General features: G+C 57.1%; 7 protein-coding genes across 7 annotated transcripts; 4 read left to right on the top strand and 3 right to left on the bottom strand.

Annotated features, from left to right (window-relative positions):
* Positions 1 to 191: 191 nt before the first annotated feature.
* F5Z01DRAFT_625863 (SET domain protein) lies at positions 192 to 4,043 on the top strand (the record flags this gene model as incomplete). The annotated part of the gene is made up of 6 exons (XM_046261453.1): positions 192 to 794; positions 902 to 1,951; positions 2,000 to 2,101; positions 2,555 to 2,657; positions 2,711 to 3,321; positions 3,375 to 4,043. The coding sequence occupies 6 exons, from the start codon at positions 192 to 194 to the stop codon at positions 4,041 to 4,043; spliced, it is 3,138 nt and encodes a 1,045-aa protein (XP_046116116.1).
* A 1,590-nt stretch (positions 4,044 to 5,633) lies between these two features.
* On the top strand, positions 5,634 to 7,014 carry F5Z01DRAFT_235523 (uncharacterized protein). Its single transcript, XM_046258358.1, has 3 exons — positions 5,634 to 5,806; positions 5,859 to 6,690; positions 6,750 to 7,014. Exons 1-3 carry the CDS (start codon positions 5,741 to 5,743, stop codon positions 6,884 to 6,886), a joined length of 1,035 nt encoding a protein of 344 aa, XP_046116117.1. The 5' UTR covers positions 5,634 to 5,740; the 3' UTR covers positions 6,887 to 7,014.
* A 160-nt stretch (positions 7,015 to 7,174) lies between these two features.
* F5Z01DRAFT_682707 (Mu homology domain-containing protein) lies at positions 7,175 to 8,673 on the bottom strand (the record flags this gene model as incomplete). The annotated part of the gene is made up of 4 exons (XM_046265784.1): positions 7,175 to 7,255; positions 7,302 to 8,393; positions 8,448 to 8,576; positions 8,635 to 8,673. The coding sequence occupies 4 exons, from the start codon at positions 8,671 to 8,673 to the stop codon at positions 7,175 to 7,177; spliced, it is 1,341 nt and encodes a 446-aa protein (XP_046116118.1).
* A 2,092-nt stretch (positions 8,674 to 10,765) lies between these two features.
* On the top strand, positions 10,766 to 12,902 carry F5Z01DRAFT_235891 (transcription factor Opi1-domain-containing protein). Its single transcript, XM_046258363.1, has 2 exons — positions 10,766 to 11,375; positions 11,428 to 12,902. The coding sequence occupies exons 1-2, from the start codon at positions 10,865 to 10,867 to the stop codon at positions 12,738 to 12,740; spliced, it is 1,824 nt and encodes a 607-aa protein (XP_046116119.1). The 5' UTR covers positions 10,766 to 10,864; the 3' UTR covers positions 12,741 to 12,902.
* F5Z01DRAFT_235512 (Alpha/beta hydrolase family-domain-containing protein) lies at positions 12,902 to 14,521 on the bottom strand. Its single transcript, XM_046258357.1, has 2 exons — positions 14,027 to 14,521; positions 12,902 to 13,942 (listed from the first exon to the last, which is right to left on the bottom strand). Exons 1-2 carry the CDS (start codon positions 14,282 to 14,284, stop codon positions 13,064 to 13,066), a joined length of 1,137 nt encoding a protein of 378 aa, XP_046116120.1. The 5' UTR covers positions 14,285 to 14,521; the 3' UTR covers positions 12,902 to 13,063.
* A 523-nt stretch (positions 14,522 to 15,044) lies between these two features.
* On the top strand, positions 15,045 to 15,420 carry F5Z01DRAFT_676084 (uncharacterized protein; the record flags this gene model as incomplete). The annotated part of the gene is made up of 2 exons (XM_046265213.1): positions 15,045 to 15,185; positions 15,328 to 15,420. The coding sequence occupies 2 exons, from the start codon at positions 15,045 to 15,047 to the stop codon at positions 15,418 to 15,420; spliced, it is 234 nt and encodes a 77-aa protein (XP_046116121.1).
* Positions 15,421 to 15,641: 221 nt separating this feature from the next.
* On the bottom strand, positions 15,642 to 17,917 carry F5Z01DRAFT_235563 (uncharacterized protein). The gene is made up of 3 exons (XM_046258359.1): positions 17,629 to 17,917; positions 16,701 to 17,338; positions 15,642 to 16,619 (listed from the first exon to the last, which is right to left on the bottom strand). Exons 1-3 carry the CDS (start codon positions 17,658 to 17,660, stop codon positions 15,685 to 15,687), a joined length of 1,605 nt encoding a protein of 534 aa, XP_046116122.1. The 5' UTR covers positions 17,661 to 17,917; the 3' UTR covers positions 15,642 to 15,684.
* Between the last annotated feature and the right edge of the window lie 471 nt (positions 17,918 to 18,388).

The raw sequence follows: 18,388 nt of genomic DNA on the forward strand, positions 1-18,388 counted from the left end.
CCCGGCCTATTATTGCTTCTCTCACTTTGCTTGATTCATCGTAGTATACCCCGTTGACGACAGAACTTCATCATCCAGGGTCCTACATGCGCCCTTCTGCATTACGGAGCACAGAGATCGCACATCTTTGTCGAACCAGACCCGATTCGCTTGGCCACGCGCTTCGCTCGCGCGCCCAACTGTTCACTACAATGCCCGCAAAACGTAAAAGGAACATGTCGCAGCAAGAAACTCCCCCATCCACCGAGCCAACGCGTCGAAGGAGTGATCGCAACCTGGAAAAGCTCTCTGCGGCCTCCGATGCGGTAAAGGCCGACCCGACCGCCAAGCTTGGCGTGCTGAACGATGGACTCGGGAACGGGGAGAGAAGACCACGAGCCCGGGGCAAGAACTCCTACGAGAGCAGAAAGGATGTGGAACGCGCCGTGCGCAATCTGCAAGCCATGGAAAGCGAGCTGCAGACTACGGTCCGGAATCAGCGCAAGGCCCTCGAGACGTCAGAGGTGAAACCTATTGGCGATGAAGCGACCGACGGAGACGCAACCATGCCGCTCCATCCCACCCTGCCACCACGACAGGGCAAGCAAGTCGTAAACGAGGGCGAAGATCGCTGCGCCAACTCGGTCGAGCAAGCACCTTTGGACGGCCGCAAGGCTGAGCTGGCAGAGGGCGACATAGCTGCCGCCGCCAGGGACGCCGAGGCAGAGGACGACGGGGTGCAAAGGGGCGCGCGACGACCGCCCCCGGTCAATAGTGAGATTCTACCACTTCCGTGGTCAGGTCGCCTGGGCTATGTGAGATGTTGCAACCCTGGGATTCGTCGCGGTCAAGTGCCCGGCCTGACAACCCCCTTTGTTCAAACATACGTGCGGAAGCTAACTGCGTCCTTCTCCTCCTCTAGGCATGTCTCAACACTTATTTGAGAGCTTCGAACCCAACGGTCTTCTCCTCCAGGACCTGTCGCATGAGCTCAATTGTTGAGCATCGCCACCCGTTGCGCAACCCCGACGAGCCCGAGCATGCGACAAAGAACCGACCTGACAAGGAACAGCCGGCGGACATTGAGAGGGGCCAGAGGTACCTGCAAGAGATGGGCCTTGCCAACGCCAGGGACATTGTCAAGATGCTGCGGTGGAACGAGAAGTACGGTATCCGATTCATGCGACTCAGCAGCGAGATGTTCCCCTTTGCGAGCCATGCCGAGCACGGATACGCGCTGGAACCCTTTGCCGCGGAAGCCCTGGCGGACGCCGGTAAAGTTGCTGGGGAACTGGGCCATCGACTGACGACACATCCGGGCCAATTCACTCAACTTGGTAGTCCGAGGAAGGAGGTAATTACGGCAGCGATACGAGACCTGGAGTATCACGCAGAAATGCTGTCCCTGCTCAAGATGCCAGAGCAGCAGGACCGGGATGCGGTCATGATCCTGCACATGGGCGGCACGTACGGGGACAAGGCGGCCACCCTCGACCGCTTCCGCGAGAACTATAAAACGGTATCGCAAAACGTCAAGAACAGGCTGGTTTTGGAGAACGACGACGTTTCGTGGACGGTGCACGATCTCCTGCCGATTTGCGAGGAGCTCAACATCCCCATGGTGCTGGATTTCCACCACCACAACATCCTCTTCGACGACAGTGTGCGCGAGGGCACTCTCGACATTATCGGATTGTACGACCGCATCGCCAAGACGTGGTCGCGCAAAAATATCCGGCAGAAGATGCACTACAGCGAGCAGACGTCCGCCGCCATTACCCCACGAGAGCGACGCAAACACTCGGCGCGCGTGCGTACCCTGCCGCCCTGCCCCAACGACATGGACCTCATGATCGAAGCTAAGGACAAGGAGCAAGCCGTCTTTGAACTGATGCGGACCTTCAAGCTGCCCGGCTGGTCCACGTTTAACGACATTGTGCCTTTTGAGCGCGACGACGAACCCAGAAAGGCCGTCATGAAGAAGAAGACTGGCAAGGCCAAGCCACGCAAGCGCCAAAAGGTGAAGAAGGAGGACGACGAGGAAGGGGATGATGAAAACAATGCAGCGACGCAACAGGATGGCGTGAACGAGGACGACGGTATCGAGGTGCCAGAGAGAGTTGTGAACCCCGAGGATTTTGGGATGGGCGGTCCTGACAATCGTGTCTATTGGCCTGAGGGCATGGAAGAATGGCTCAAGCCGAGGAAACGCGAGGTTAAGAAGGGGAAGAAGACGGAGGAGGTGGAGGGTTGAGCAGTACCACCCCCCTGTGTTATCTGTAAAATTGTGCTTTGATAGACCATTTGCGTGTGTAACGATGGAAACAGTATTGTGGGCCTTGCTGCAAAGGAATAAACGAATGTGCGCGGAAACGGTGTAAGGATTGATCAGCGACGTATTGTTTATTCAGGGGGTAGTCGTAGTCTTGGTGTGTATAGGGTATGTGTAAAGCACCACCAGCCAAATTTTCACAACGCGGAACATCTGTCGAGCACTGTGATGGTCTGGTATTTCACGTTCAAGCATATACCAGTGAAACTCCTCGCCATGACTGCGCAAAACTTCGACTCGCAGTCCCGGGCCTTCCTCGAGTGGTTCAAGTCCATTCCTGGCGCTACGTTCTCGGACGCCATCGAGCTTGTCGACCTGCGCTCCGCGAATGCTGGGCGAGGAATCAGTACGATTCCCCCGACAATGCCATGACCTGTCCCTGCTGCTGACCGCAAACAGTTGCCACAAAAGACATTGAGGAAGACAGCATTCTCTTCACAATCCCCCGAACTCACATCCTCAGCAAGCAGACCTCGGCGCTTGTGTCAACACTGCCCCAAGTTTTCGATGCGGATCAAGCGCCTGCTGACCCAGAGAATGGTTTCGCGGTCAAGCAGGATCGATGGACGTCTTTGATCCTGGTCATGCTGTACGAGTTTCTCCAAGGCGATGCATCGTCATGGAAGCCATATTTTGATGTGCTCCCAGAGAGCTTCAACACGCCCATGTTCTGGTCTGACGCGGAGCTCGACGAGCTTCAGGGGAGCGCGACACGTCAAAGGATCGGAAAGGAGGAAGCGGAGGAAATGTTCAGGACAAGGATTATCCCAGTTATCCGTCAGAATGCCTCAGTGTTCCCGCAACAGGAAGCTGTGAGTGATGATCAGCTAGTAGCGCTGGCCCACCGCATGGGGAGTTTAATCATGTCCTACGCATTTGACCTGGACAAGGACGACGACAGCGACGAGGAGGACGAGAATGAGGATGGATGGCAAGTGGACCGCGACGATGAGCTTTTGATGGGCATGGTACCCATGGCCGACATGCTCAACGCAGACGCTGTTTTCAATGTGAGTCGTCAGCGAATCATTTCGAGAGGAGACGTGACTGACTGACTGTGCAGGCCGTCATCAACCACGCTGCAGATTCATTGACTGCAACAGCCACAAGGCCTATCAAGGCAGGAGAGGAGATTCTCAACTTTTACGGTCCTCTAGCAAACTCGGAATTGCTCAGGAGATACGGCTACGTGACCGAGGCGCACATGCGCCACGACGTGGTCGAGATTTCCCCCGAGGTCATCGAGGCAGCCGTCAAAGCAGAACTGCAAGTCGACGACTCGGTCCTGGAGAAAGTGCGCGCAAAGCTCGAGGAGCGCGATCTGGCCGACGAAGGCGCCGTCATCGAATGGGACACGAGCGCCGTGGAAGACGATGGCACATTGTTGGCACAGGATCTCTCGCGCGACTCGCTCGAGGAGCTCAACGCGTTGCTTGAGGCGTATCTGAAATATGTGGAAAAGTACAGCCAAGATCGCAAGAGGCCGCGCGAGGACGCTGCCATCAGCATACTACGACGAATCGTGCACGACATTCAGGCGAAATACACCACGTCGCTGGAAGAGGACCAGCGTTTGCTCAGCTCGCTGGGGGCCATGGATCGACGGAAGATGGCGGTCGTCGTGCGGCTGGGGGAGAAGATGGTCTTGCAAAAGCTGCAGTCTGTAGCCATGGGCGCACAGTCAGATCAAGGGCCTGGGGAGGGGAGCAAGCGCGCGAGAACTTCGAATTGAGTCGGCGCGTACGTCGACGCCCACCAATCGTCGACGGCGTCAATATAAGACCCTTGCGGCATATGCCGGTCCATTTCTCTCTGGTGTTTGTAGTCATGTACATGTAGGTGTGGATGCGAAACAGGTATCTTGTGTCACCCCAGAGTCCCGTCTGCAACACACTCCCGCTGCTACGAGCATATCATGTTGTTTGTGGTATAAGATGAAATGATGCCTCGACTCGCGCGTCCCTCCTGATTGTGATTCAGATTATTTACTTTGAATGTGATGTACATACTTTTCCTCAGTGTCCCTCGGTCCTTTTCCAACTACATCATTGATTACTGTCTGCTTGGCGAAACGACAACGTTCATCATCCTTGACCGGTCCAAGTACAGACACAGGCTGAGGCAATGCTGCCCAACGACGCCCACGCGACCGCACCGCCAGTCTGGTCCGTCTCTCGTCTCTTCTCCCAAGAAGGATTCCTCGGCGCCCACGTCGATCTCCGCGTTAATAAATCACGTGTGTCGATTGATTTTGCGCAGAAAAGCCCATGGCGATCTAAACCGGTGAAACGACGTCGCTGCGAGCGAGGCTGAGCTTACAACATCCATCCTCCTCCTCACCGACATGATGGAGCAACATCTGTGTCTTGGCCAACACGATCTTGCCTGGTCGCCTTGTGGACAATTCCAAGAGTTCCTTGTCTGTGTAGCACCGCCAACTCACCCGCCCGGCCATCAAATCATCAACGTCGACTTTGTGTCAGGTCCTAGAAGGCATCCTGTGTAACACACCATAGCGAGTCGCATAGCCAAGATGCAACTCATTCGACTGTGCTGACGATGTTGTTGGGCTCAGCATCAGTGCTCGAGGCAGCGACACTCACTGGCGACCTTTATTCACACCGAGACGAGAGCACGCCTACGGTATACCAGTCTGATCAAGCCGTGGGGGTTGGGATGATGGAGGACTGAGCAGCGGTGCTGTCAGCTCGCTCAGGGGCTATGTCCTCCAGCTGCATCGTGGCGATGGGGGCTTGTGGCTTGCTCAGTAGGGCATCCTTGGAACGGATACTCATAGCCTTCCCGCCAGCACATCATTCTCAAGTGCAGAAAGATGGTGTCGCCAGATCGAGAATGGCCCATCGCTTCCTCTTCGTTTGCCCTGGTGAGAAGCACACCACCTCCTCAATTCACGTCCCGGGATGGTCCGTTGGCCCCCCAAGCCGGAACGGTAATCTGGACGAGTCAGACGCGTCTCTCACACTACTGGCCGGCCTCTCGGCCTCTATTTCCAGATAGTGATGCGCTGAAATGGCCCTGAGTCTGCCTGAGTCTGCGAGTGTCGGGGTTAAGGACGCAGAGTGATGCGCTGGGCTTTGCAGGCGGTGAGACAAGTGCAAAGAGTGCTCACTATGGGACCTGGTCTGGGTGATGTCGAAACGGACATCAGAATCGACGATTGGGGGTCGCTCGACGCCAAGATAACATGAAGTCATGTCAACTTGACCGTACTGTTCCAGAGACTGCTGTCTACCAGGGTCGTGTTGTTGGGAACGCCCAACTGGTCCGACGCCTTCTTCGTGGACTTGCTTCGGGCATCAAAGTGTTCAATCTCAGACGCCAGCTCGAGTATAAGAAGCTGTCCATGAGCGCTACAAGAAGGACAATTTCTGGATATGAGGCAGTCAAAGCGGCCTTTCCGAGAACAAAATGGGCTCTAAGCAAGACAAACGCAGTTTCGCGGCCCAAACCCCTGATACGGGGAAAGACTCCAGTGTAAACCTTTTGTTGATGATGTCAAAGATTTGACAAGACTAACTTGGACCAGTCACGCTCCTCAGACCCCAGGAAGCAATCACCACACCGGGAGAAGAAGTCTGGCAAAGCGTCTAGTGCTTCTGTTCCCACCAGCAGCTCGTCCGATCGAGGACTGACCTTCCTCTTTGTCATCACAGAGCTGGTCACCACTCACATTTTCACCGACTCGTGGGGCCAGCCTGGGCCGCCGGATACTTCCCATGCCTATCTTACAGAACAGGAACGACCGAGTGGTGTGATGCGTTACGACAACGGCATCGTCACGGCAGCAGCCGACCAATGCGCGTGGATGCGAGATGACATTTCCAGAGTCGGCAGCATCAACTACATGGTCGACCACGAGCCCCGCGTGGCGGTCACGTACAGCCAAGGCGCCGTGTTCTCTTGCAACCCCCTAATGCCATTCGCCATGGTCAAGACAGATCCCTCCGTGCAGGAGACATACTACCACGGCGAGCTTTCAGGCCAGACAGAGGACCATAAATGGCAGCCCTTGCGCTTCTTTGCCCCGCTGGGCGCCGACAGGACGCCTACGGGTGTTTCCCAGGCTGTCTTCTCCAGCAGCCTGACGGCGGCACACATCGGAGGCGTACCAAGGCCGTTTGTCGCCGGGAGGCATGCCAGTTGGCTCGGTAAGCTTGTGCCGACTACGTACGACAGCCCCCTGAGCAACGCGCCGAGATCGGCTGGCCTGGGTGGCGAGCTCACCATTCTGCTTGCCCTGATGACTTTCACCGCGCCTGTGGAGATGGACTGCATTTCACGAGCGCATACGGTCTTCCTGAACCATAATGCGCGGTGGAGATACGGGAAATGGCTGCATAACGACAAGACAGGCGGTTGTGAGTTGTGGTCTTTCTTTGGCATCCTAAGAAACGAGCTAACAGGACTGGCTTGGTAGGGACAAGATCCGTCGAGGAACGCCCGAGAGGGGTGCTCGTGACAGTGTCGCTTGACCCGTGGAATCCACAGGGTTCGACGAGGGAGAAGCTGTCCAACTTTGAATTCTTTGGCAGTCCGGCTATACGCGAGGGTTAGCCATGCTGCGTAGAGAGGCATACAAGTACAGATAGTATATGAATTTTGTCTATACCACGGTCGTTACGGCGTCTAAGTACAATGCGAGATCTGCCGGGGGGCGTTCCCCCATTTCACTGAACGCCTTGAATCGCAAAGAATGATCAAGTCTCGGACAGGCGGGTGGGTGCCCTCTCTTCCAGCGCCGTGGCGCAAGTACCGCCTCAACCTGAGAGGATACCTAATGGAAGCCCGTACATGGACGTGCATATAAGATTTAGATTGATATCGTATATACAGGCTCACGTTTCAGGACACGTCCGGCAGACGTACTGCAATGTCGCCTGACTGTGTGATGTATCGAACCCAAGGCAAGGAGGGGTATTGCAGCTGTACAAGTTAGCGCTGGCCTGGCCGCTGCGAGCGATGCACGTACCTTTGGCTCTGTGATCTTGAGGTACCGCACTTGGATACCACTGGTTGTGAAGTAGGGGATCTCGAACTTGATCTGGATGGGTCGCTTGCCCGCCTTGCCGCCCGCGCCACCCATGCTGCCACCGAAGCCGCCCGTCATGCCTCCGCCCGTCTCGTCGTCGCCCCTAACACTAGGCAGACCGAGTTCGGCACGCATCATGAACTCCTTGTTTCCGCCGAATTGCTTAATCTTCCACACAATGGCACTCTGCTCGGGCGCGTAGTGCACGGAGCCAATGTTGGTTCGGAAGCGGGGCGAGTCGGCGTCGTCCGGCACGGGGACGATAATCTCCACGTTGTTGGCGGTGGAGCGGCGCTTGAACTGCGATTTGGCCTTGAGCATATACTCGATGCGGGAGCCCGAGTGCGACTCGACGACGCACTCCACCCAGATCAAGGGCTTGACCTGTGTGTTGAGGCGGTAGGACATGAGCTCGAATTCGCCGTCGGGGGGGATGAAGGAGATGGTCCGGTCGTTTTCGAAGCGCGAGAGTCGCACGCACTGGTGGAATTTGACGTCCTCCATCTCAATGGCCTTGCCCCGTGTGGAGCGCCCCGTCGTCTCGAACATGACCTTGTCGTTCAGGCCCAGACGCAGCTCAGGCATACCGCTGAGGTAGCACTTCATCTTGATGGCCCCCAGAATCTCAGAGCGTAGCACGTTGCCGTTGGCGCTGACAAGCAGGTTGAGCGACTCGACAACATCCAGAAAGACTTCGTTCTTCCGGTATCGGATCCCCTCCGAACGCCACGAGACAGCGTTGGTGACTGCGATGGGCGGCCGCGCCTGGATCTCGAGCTTGTGTGATTCTTGTGTGATGTATTCTTGGAGGATTTTCGATTCGGTGGTTTGCGGGTAGCCAAAGTCCATCATCTCATCGAGCAGCTCGTATATAATGACAAAATTGTCTCGGATGGACTCCTCCTCCAGGATCTTAAAGTACTCGGTGAAGACTTCGACGACCTTGTGTAGGAACAGGAGGATCTCGGCCGCATTGGTGTTTCGCTTTGTGAGGGCGAGGACGTAGAGGTTGTTATGGCGAATGTAGAGATACTTTCAAAGTTTAGCTAGGTCCATTGCGCAACGCCCCGCAGCCGGACAACTCACATTGATGCCCTCGTGCGAGAAGCAAGGAGGCACAGCCGAGGACTCTTCTTCCGCATCCGATAGCAGCACTGGGAACTTCTCCACGGCTGACATGGGGATGTCACCTCTGTAATTACGAGCAAGGAGGGTCTGCCCAGTCGTGTCAGTCTGGCAAGGTCCCTTGAAAGCCTCGATTACACAACCGTACCTTGCCCTTCAGGTCGAGAAAGAAAAGTGCAGACGCCATTGCAGTGGTTGGGAGACTGAGCTACCGTCGCGGGGCAGGAGGTCGTGTGCGACAATGGGCGGGTTTGGCGCAACGGCCAGGAGTAGGTCGCTCGAGGTCTTCGCTGTACATGCAAATCAGGTCCTCTATCGTGCGGGGAATCTCAGTTGAACAACATGTCCGTCAAGCTCGTCGGTTTCGTGGGTGGGCGCGGGAGAGGTTGCTGGACAATTATCGTGACATCGCGGTTGCGTCCAACTGTCAATGTTTGGACCAGTCTCACCGCAGGCTGCCACTCCAACAAGGGGGTCAGGCTATTACGCCCAAGCTTCCACTGGCTTGCTTGGATGTTGGCCGGCTCAACCCCGGGACCTTGTCGACTTGACTAGTCCCGTACTAGCGTAGCGTGCTACCACGTGACATGTGCCATATCACCAAAATTTGCAGGCCTCACTCGCGTTCGAATTTCCTTTCCTCTCCCAACGCGCCCATTAGACAGTGCGGTCCATCTTTCAGCTTGCAACCGGTTGTGGCATTCTGTCACTTCCAATCCGCAGCTCGTGGTTGAGACACGCGATTTCGAGGCGCGGAGAAGGAGGGAAATTTTCTATGGTTCCATAAGAGCTGCCCAAATTAGGACTTGCGTCCATCTCGTGGCTTGGGCGGCGTCAGAGGAACCAGACATTTTGAAGTGACCTCGTCAAGTGCATGGCGTCATGATTGTTTTATCAGGGTTCTTTGCGCAACGAGTGTAGTTGCGTCCACGGAGTTGGTTTTCGTTGGCATGATTCCTCCGACAGCAGCACCGCGCATGTGCCCATGACGGTGCTATATCGTTCAGTACTTGACAGAAGACTTGGCGGCCTTCTTTGCCTTATGCGGAAGAGCTGTTGTTTTGGTTCTGGCCATCCAGGTGCCCAAAAATTTGCAAAACTGATGATTGCGTTGTTGGGTCGTTTGTCTCGAAGTCGGCATTGACTTCACGGTCGCTTACAACACGTGAAGTAGGACGGCAACCTTGAGTGTGCGGTCCCATTGTGCGCCTCGACAACATTCTCCAGCACCAACGTCGAAATAAAGAACTTTTAGACAATGGTAGGCAGCCACAGCTGGCTGTTCCTGCGAATGCATTGTATCAGCATCGCAAGCCCAGGTAGGGTCAATGATTGCTAGTAACTCTAGGGTATGCATTGTCGGAGGTGGTGGTGGTGACCAAGGACCGGAGTCGAAAGGCCGGTATTAGCTCGAACTGAAAATTCGGACACCTCTGTTAGCGTCCTCGCGGGTGATCCAGCCACGCACTAACGAACATTCTCCAAGGTAAGGTAGGCTTCAGACATGTGATTGCTGTGCCGGCTCAGATGTGGGGCCCCAACGGGCCTAACCTGGGATCCTTGTCTGACACGTGCAAAGAGTGGCGTACTAGAGGCGGACACGAAGACGCATCGCCAACCTTTTCGGCAACCAGCTTCGCCGGAGACGAGTTGGCCGACGGCGTCGCTAGAATAACGCGGGGTTAGTCGTGAGTTTCAGGGCGTGATTGTCGGCGTGATGCTGCATGAGCCAAGTGAGAAGGCAGTTGTTGGGTTCGGCCTGGCCTTGTCACATGCAATTGCCACCGCTAGTATTGGCGATTCGCAAAACTGCCAACTAGCCTCATCACACGGCAGCATTTGGGACCGTCAAAATTAATTAAAGAGGTTAGACGTAACGACAGGCGGGCAAAGGTCAAACGAGCGCGGCGCGGACCCTGCAGCAGCTGTCTACGCTAAACGCCCGCTTAGAAGTTAGAGCATTGTGAAAATGGAAGTGACGGAACCTGAGCTTGGGAGGCGTCCTGCGGACATAATTGGCGCCCCCCCATCTTCCAGGATGAAAGGCATTTCACCCAGGCGCATCTCTTCTTTTCCCCGCCTACTTTATGATCACATTCAATTCCTGACTCGCGAGTTCGAAACGGTCGTCATTGGGTGCCCTGTGATTATCATCGCTAGGCCCAGCAGTGTAAGGTAAGGCAGGGCTTATCGCCGATCGCGCCGCCCGCAAGGCTGGGCAGAATCACATGCTCGCGCAAACAACCAGAGGCCACCAACCTGCCCCATCTTGAGACTCCAAGGCACAGACTTCAGTCCCATTATTATCAAATCTCTACCGGCATCTTCGAGTCGCCAAACTTCATACTCGAGAAACATACGCTCACAGCACAGGCGACATGGCACCCTCAGCCGACCAGGGTGCCAATTCGCACGCTCATGACGGCTCGTCGCACGCCCACCACCCTCGCTCGTCGCCTCACCCGGCTCCACCTCCACCTGCTTACTCGCAAGCGACGACCCCGAACTCGAGCACGGCGCAACGAATGGAGGCGAGCGCCATCCCCCCAATATCACTACAGAACGACGGCCAGCGCCATGTGCTCCCGCCCCTAAGCCAACTCGCGGGTGTCCAATCCCTCCCGATACGCACCGAGACGACTGAGATGGCCAACTATCCACCCCAATGGAGCACCCCGAGTGCACTCACCGCACAAGAAATGCCAGCGCCCCCAGCACCAGTCTACCGTTCCGATTTCAGGTCCCTCGCGGAGGCGGACAACTATGGAAGCAACAGCGTGTCGAGCGTAGCATCCTCCGAGTACCGCGCGGACGCGAGGTCGGCTAGCGTCAACATTGACGATCCCGATGTTCGCATTGCGGCTGAAGCCCTTGGAGATCTTCGAGCCGGTATGTAAAGGCCTTGGCTCCCACTGCGATTATTTGACTGACAATTTAGTAGACTTCGTCTCTTCACCATCCGATAGCAATGCTGGCCTTCCACTGAGCCCGCCGTCGCTAGCAACGCAGCTGGGTCGATCGCAATCGCAGTCGCACGCGCGGCAAGGAGAGGTAGAGCCTCTCTTCTCGCTATTGACGACATCTCATCCGCTGTTGGCAACAACCATTGAGAATGCGAGCTCCGCTTACGGAGGCGCCAAGAATTTCTCGCCTCGTTTCAAATCCAGCGCAGAGTACGTCGAGGGTTACTTGAGCCCCATTGCCAACACGGTGGGCTCTGTCGGCCGTGTGACTGGCGTGGAAGGTGGCGTGCGATGGTTTTTGGGTGCTGGCAGGAGACAGAACTCGGATGTCGAGGCTTCGTCAAGCTCTAAGAAGCGACGCAAAGTGAATCCAGCCGAGTCTGAGCCTCTGACCAAACGACGCCTCGAGGCCCAGGACGTCGCCGCCCTCATAGAGGTTGGCAAGATCCAGGACGCGTACCCAGGTGCCCCCAGAGGGGAGCGTCGACCCTCGTTCGCAAGCACGACGGATACCCTGCCAGCCTACGACGGGATGCACGCCCCGGCCTACACGGAAACGACAGATCCTCGGGCCGGCGACGTAGACCGTGGCAGCACACCCTGGCAGTCGCGCCTTATAATGTCGACATCCGGGCTCAGTGTGGCCATGAGCGATGAGAGCCTGCGCAGCCTCAAGTACTGTCTCAAGTGGCTACGCTGGGCCAATGGACACATGGGTGGTGTTATTGGCTCGCTCAAAACGACTCTGGAGCAGTACGACAAGCCGCGCGACGAAGAGACCGCCCCAATGCAGGATGCGGAGAAACAAGAGGTGTCTATGATCGAAAAGCCGACGGGAGAGCAAGGGGAACAGCAACCCTCTCGAGCCGAATTGGCCTCCCGAATTAACACTCTCAAGGGAGACGTGCTCAAGACTTTGCATGATGCGATTAATATGGTTTCCCGTTACGCCGGAGGCGCCCTGCCCGAGAATGCGCGCGTGCTGGTTCGCAGTCACCTGACGAGCCTTCCCCAGCGCTTCCGCTACGCCACCATGTCTGAGAACCAGTCCGAAGCCCAGGACAGTGAGTCTGCTGTCCGTGAAGGCGCTCACAAGGTCTTGGTTCTTGCCAAGGAGGGACTCGACATGGTGTCCCAAGTCAGTGGCATCGTGGACGGGACCATTGTCAGTGCCGAAGAATGGTGCGAGCGTATGGGGAGGAAAAAGCGTGACAGCAATAGCGGAGAGCCCTCGGGCGCCATTCTTCCCCAGGTTGAGAAGGACAGGGACGACGTTCAGATGACCCAGTAAGGGCGCAGGTTGCGGTGGCTGAAGCGATTGATACCACGTGTTTGCCCAGGCTGGCTTGGATTTTCCCTTTCTTGGTTTCTTTCAGTTACGAACGGGATGCAAAGAGATGAATCGGCGTCTTGGCGAATTGAGTTGCTGCCTTGTTGATTATCCGGCTGTCTCCTGTTTAAGAGCGAAGAGGAGCGGATCAGAATAGTCTTTCACAAGCGATTATAAGCCGAACAGGAAATGAATTGCTATGCTTCTACTATCTGAAGGTTGTAAGTGCTGTTTAAGGTGAGTGCTCGCTCCTGCGAGGTCCAGCCGTCTTGATCAACGAGCTATCACGTTGATCGCACCCATTCTTCAATGACAGCTTGGATCTGGTCACTGTTCTTCTCCATGAACATCATGTGACCATTGCCGTGGATCCCAACCTGCCCAAGCTCGAGATGCTGCGTCTGCGAGCAGCCCGCCTGTCGAAGATATCTCGCGACGCAATAGTCGTATGGGGCGTGGTAGGACGCCTCGCCCGTGACAAGCAGAATGGGCTTGTACTCTAGATTCGTCAGCCGACGAGGTGCGGGCTCCTGAGCCTGCAGCACGCACTCGACGTGATTTGCGTCCCGCGCGGGTTGGATCTCCTGGACGAGATCGGTCGAAGGGTCAGTGACTGGTGGGCTATAGGTGAGAGGGACATCGGTCAAGCCCCAGGCCCGCGCGGGCTTTGTGCTGAAGACAGCATCTCGAAAGGGAGGCCCGTTAGGTTCAAGCAGGACCAGAGCCTGTGTGAGCTCAGGTCGGGCATCGGCCAGGAGGAGAGGCAGGATCCCACCCTGGCTGTGGCCGATGAGAATGACAGGCCCCCCGATCGTGTCGAGGAAAGCGGCGCCAGCAGCCTGCATGGTCTCCTGCTGGTAGGTGGCATTGTTGATGAACTGCACGTTGGAGCTGTAGAAGGCGTCGAAGACGGGATCACCGCGCTTCCCACTGCCAGGCCACTGTGTGTGATTCTGGGCCTGGGGCCAGAGAGTGGCATTCCAGGTGGCCGTGAAGCGCTGCTCCATAATCTCGGCTGCATACGTGGAAGGTTGCGTGGCGTTATGACCCGGCAGCCATGCTGAACGGCCTCTAAGGGTCTGATCGACTATGTAGACTTGATACCCCTGACTGAGGAACTGGGATGCCCAACCGCGACCACCGTCTGGCTTGTTTAGGAAGTTCTGTGATTCTTAGTTGCCAGGTCTATTTAAGTATTTACTTTCTTCTTGTGACTTTAAAAAAAAACCGGGACAGTGAAGACTTACGGTGCCTGTTTGTGCCTTGCCATGGATAAGTACAATGGGCGTCTGTTTCATGGGGATGCCATGGACAGCCGGGACGAGCTTCTCGACATACATCTGGTCGCGGAAGATCTCACCGCCCGCGCCATCATCGGCATACTGGCCGCCTGCATAAAAGTATGTGCGCACAGCTGGGACTTCGGCAGTCTCGTCACGTTGGCTGGCTAGGCAGGCATTGGCCGTGGCTGTCACGAGGGCGACGACAGCGGTCGTGAGACGCATGGTCGGCTAGGTACTTGAGCCAATCTGCATACGCATGGTCGGCTAGGTACTTGAGCCAATCTGCATACGCATGTACCCAAGCAAGATTGTCTAGCTGATTTGACCAGTAGTGTCGAGACCTGGAGCACGTAGATGCCTTGGCCAGCGAGGAGTATTTCCATTCGTTGCGGGATTGGCAAAAGTCCGACATCGAATACTCCCAGCTGGGTATTGAAGTTGCCGGGCGCCCCAATCGCAATGTGTGCGGGGAATGAGGATCCTGGGGAGACGAAAAAGGAGAGGAGACTGTTGAGTCTTGGCACGGCACTTCCCCAAGTCCCACAAGTGATCGCCGTGTGCGTTTCCAGCAACGAGAGGATCCTTCGCCGGTGCTTCATTGGGAGTCCGGGAGCAGTCGACAGTCACCAGACATCTAGCATAGGCTGCCGCCTCTGTCCCTCTTTCGATCATTCGAGGACCATGTCACTGGCTAAATCAGACCCCAGGCTTAGCGGCGGTGGTTCCCAAGATGGATGAAGACCGAGCAGCACGAATCCTCCAAGGCAGGAAAGTACGAATGCGCAAGGGGCGCTTGATCTTCATCAAGAAGACATGACTGTATTGGCGCACAATAATGGGGGCCCCTGGCGCAAGAGGGAACTCATGTGAATACAAGCAAACCTCCATCTCTGTCCTAACTTGCCATCATCCTGTGCTCATCCCTCATTCCCCTTCTCCTCCCTCGACACCACTGTAGCGAGCAGCAAGAGAGGTCTTCGCCATGGCATCAACGGGGCCCGTCCCCAGTACCAAAAAGGTAGACCCAGTGACGTCTGTCTTTGTCGAGGAGAGGCGCAAGGTGGCGTATCGAAAGCTCGACTACTCTGGCGCCCACGACAAGACGAACCCTTGCGAAATTGCGGTGGCGCGCTAGCTCGACTGGTACAATATGCCCGCCCTGTGGCTTATGTACTGGCTCAACTGCCTGGTGCGTGGCGCATATCTTGACCTGTCGTTTCTGTTGCTGCCACGGATTTCTGACCCTCGCCCACGAGCGCACGTAGAGTGACACGGTGGGCCACGGGGGTCAAGACACGTCATGGGGTGGTATTCTCGACGCCGCCAAGGATCCCAAGGCGTGGCTCTTTGTGTGTTAATGCTGCACTGCCAACGGGTTGGGAAACTTCTTCTTCCCGGCGGCGGTGGAGACGCCTTGCTTCAACCAGACGATCACGCTCGTGCGAACGTGTCCACCCTACCTGCTTGCCGGCGTCATCTGCATCGCGTGGTCCTGTTCATCGGGCTAGTCCAACGAGAGGACATGGTGCGTGGTTAAGTCGTCTGTAAAATTGTACGACAGGAAGACCCGGGCGTCCGAGAACGAGCCAAGACTACTGTACGCCTACTGACCGCGCACCCCCTCAATCATACGACGAAGACATGAGCGAGTCGAGATTGTAAAAGGCCTCGAGCTCGGGGGATGTGGCGGCGGCCCCGCCGGGTTTCTCGTCCATGTTGCCGCCAAAGGCGACGAGGAACTGCAGCATCCAGCGGTCGAGGACGAAGCTGGAGGACATGTTGGTCTGGCAGGTGGCGTGGAAGGCGCGGAGGCGGCCCATGATACGGTCGAGGGCGGGCCAGTAGGGGCGCAGCAGCAGCAAGATCTCAAAGTTCTTCTCGAGGCGGCGGCGGGCGTCGGCGATCTGGGTCTCGTCGTCGGAGAAGAGCAGGGTGTGTATCTGGACGGTGGAGGCGATGACGATGACGTGGCCGACCATGTGGTAGCGGACGTCGCTGCCGGGGGTGAAGACGGCGCGGTAGATCATGTCGCAGAGCTGGGCCGAATGGTACTTGCAGCGGTCGGAGTAGACGCGGGCCGGGGAGCCGGCGGGAACGCCGTTGCCGACGTGGAGGAACTGGTAGTAGAGCAGCTGGCCAAAGTGGTAGTAGCCGAGGTAGACGGCGGCGTAGGGGCGTCCGAGGCCGTGGAGGTTGAACCAGCGGAAGTTGTCGGCGTTGTCGCGGACGTCCTGGGGCAGGTTGGAGAGCCAGGACTCCATCTGATGGACGAGCAGCTGGACACCGTTCTCGAGCTCGACGGGGGACGGGGGCGAGGCGACGCAGGCCTGGTTGAAGTCGTTGACGGCGAGGAGGATGCGGTTGAGGAGGACCATCTGGCTGATGAGCGGGGAGCGGCGCTCGATCAGAGGCGCGGGCGTGGTGACGCCGCGCTGGAGGTGGAGGAAGGGGAGGTCGTCCGAGGGCAAGGGAGCGCCGTCGCCGTCAACGGGCTGCATACGTGGCAGCTTGACGGCCGTAGACGACCAGACGTCGATCATGCAGAGCGTCCACCAGACTGGGGGCGAGGTTAGTCGGGGTTTTCAGACTCGAGGACAACGGTCTGTTCTGGCAGGGCCCCGTCAGGCCTACTACTCACCTCGTATGTCTATCTCCCTGTCCAGGGCACAAGCAGCTGGCCGGTGCGGCATGCCCAGCATCTGCGCCATGCGGCAGGCGATGGTGTAGAACATGTTCTCAGCCTCTGTGTCGCCATCGCCCGTCGCGCCCGCGCCCAGGAGGACGGCGAGGCGCACGGTATCGAGGTGGATGTGTCGGATGTTGAGTCGCTTCTCCGCCTCGAGCATGAACTTGCGGCCTCTGTCCCGAGGCTCCGTGCCCTCGAGGGCCGGGTTGGTGCAGAAACGAGCGGCGAGCCCGAGGATGCCATAGAGCAGCCCTTCTGGGACGTGGCCTTGGGTGACATCTTGGATAAAGGTGGGGCGATGGAAGAGACTGTGGAACTGATCGTGGACATAGTCAAAGTACAAGTAGACGAGCTCGAGGATGAGCTCGATGCCGGGCAGCGGCGTCCCAAGCTGGATAGAAGAGGGCGACGGTGCGCCCGAGGACAAGTGACCGTTTGTTGGACTCTGGGATGGCTGCTGGCTCTGCTGGAGGGCGCGCTGTTCATACCAGCCGCCACGAGGCAGCTCCTGGACACATTCTGTGTTGTGTGTGATGCAGTGCTCGCATCGCTCCTGGCCAGGCTCGATGATACACTTGCGACGTCGGGCGCTGTTGAGACTCGGGTCAGTCCATGGACATTGGAAACGTGAGTCGTCGACGGAAAGCTCATTTCAAGGCATGACAGGAAGATCCAGCGAACCAAGAGAATGGATCGGTCTGGATCTGGATCGGGACTGGGGGCGGGGGAGTACAGTAGGGATGAGGCTGGGCATAAGGTGAAGGAGGAGGAAAAGAGGAAAACAAACGCGGGAGTTTTCCTGATGAGCGAGCCAACAGCCGACCATCACCAGACCCTTGTCCAATGATGGCGAATGGAAGCAAGCAAGCAAGAGACGTACCGACAGGTCGCACAGGCTTTCGGTCGCCTCATGCCGGACAGCAGCAGCAGCAGCTAGCCGGCTGCATGTGGACGCAGATCCGAGACGTTGGGAGCGAAGTGACTGGTGAGGTGAAGTGGATGACTCTACAAGTACGAACGGCTGCCATGTGGTGGTGATGGTACTCGCGCAGATCCGCGGGGGTCGTGCGAGTCGGGGCAGTCGACGATGCCGCTAATTAATGAATCGCTATTATGCTCGTGATATGGAGAGACCCTGCAGGACGAATGGTTGTCGTCTGCTGGCTGCTGGATCACTGGGGACGAGACAATCTCTGTCGCTTCGGCTCGTGAAGAGGAGACGGAGGAGGAGAAGTTGAGGAGGGACCCGGCTGTCGTGACCGAGTCGGGTCTAGCGCATGGAAAAGCGTCGGAAAACTCTGCCGTGGACTGGCCTGGCCTGGCCGCTGAGGGCGCAGGATGGGTGTCGAGGAAATGGTGGTGCTGCCCTCAGAGGTCAGCGAGCGGGGATTTGCGGTGAAGATGGGGCTCCATGGGGTAGCTAGCAATTAGAGTCTGGAAGAAGACGAGGCGTCGAAAGAAAGAAGAGAAGAAGAGCAGAGCAACTGGGTGACACGAAAGTGAGGACTGGAGTCGTTCGCGATGGCAGGGCCCTGGAGGACGCTGGGCCGCGGCTGAGCCCTGCCCTGGCCACGTTGGAGAAGCCCACGGAGCATTCTGATTGGCCGTGCAGTCTTCAATGCACTGGAATTCGCCTATTA

The sequence above is a fragment of the Emericellopsis atlantica genome, assembly GCF_019669845.1.
Source record: "Emericellopsis atlantica unplaced genomic scaffold F5Z01scaffold_22, whole genome shotgun sequence".
NCBI classification, from domain to species: Eukaryota; Fungi; Ascomycota; class Sordariomycetes; order Hypocreales; family Bionectriaceae; genus Emericellopsis; species Emericellopsis atlantica.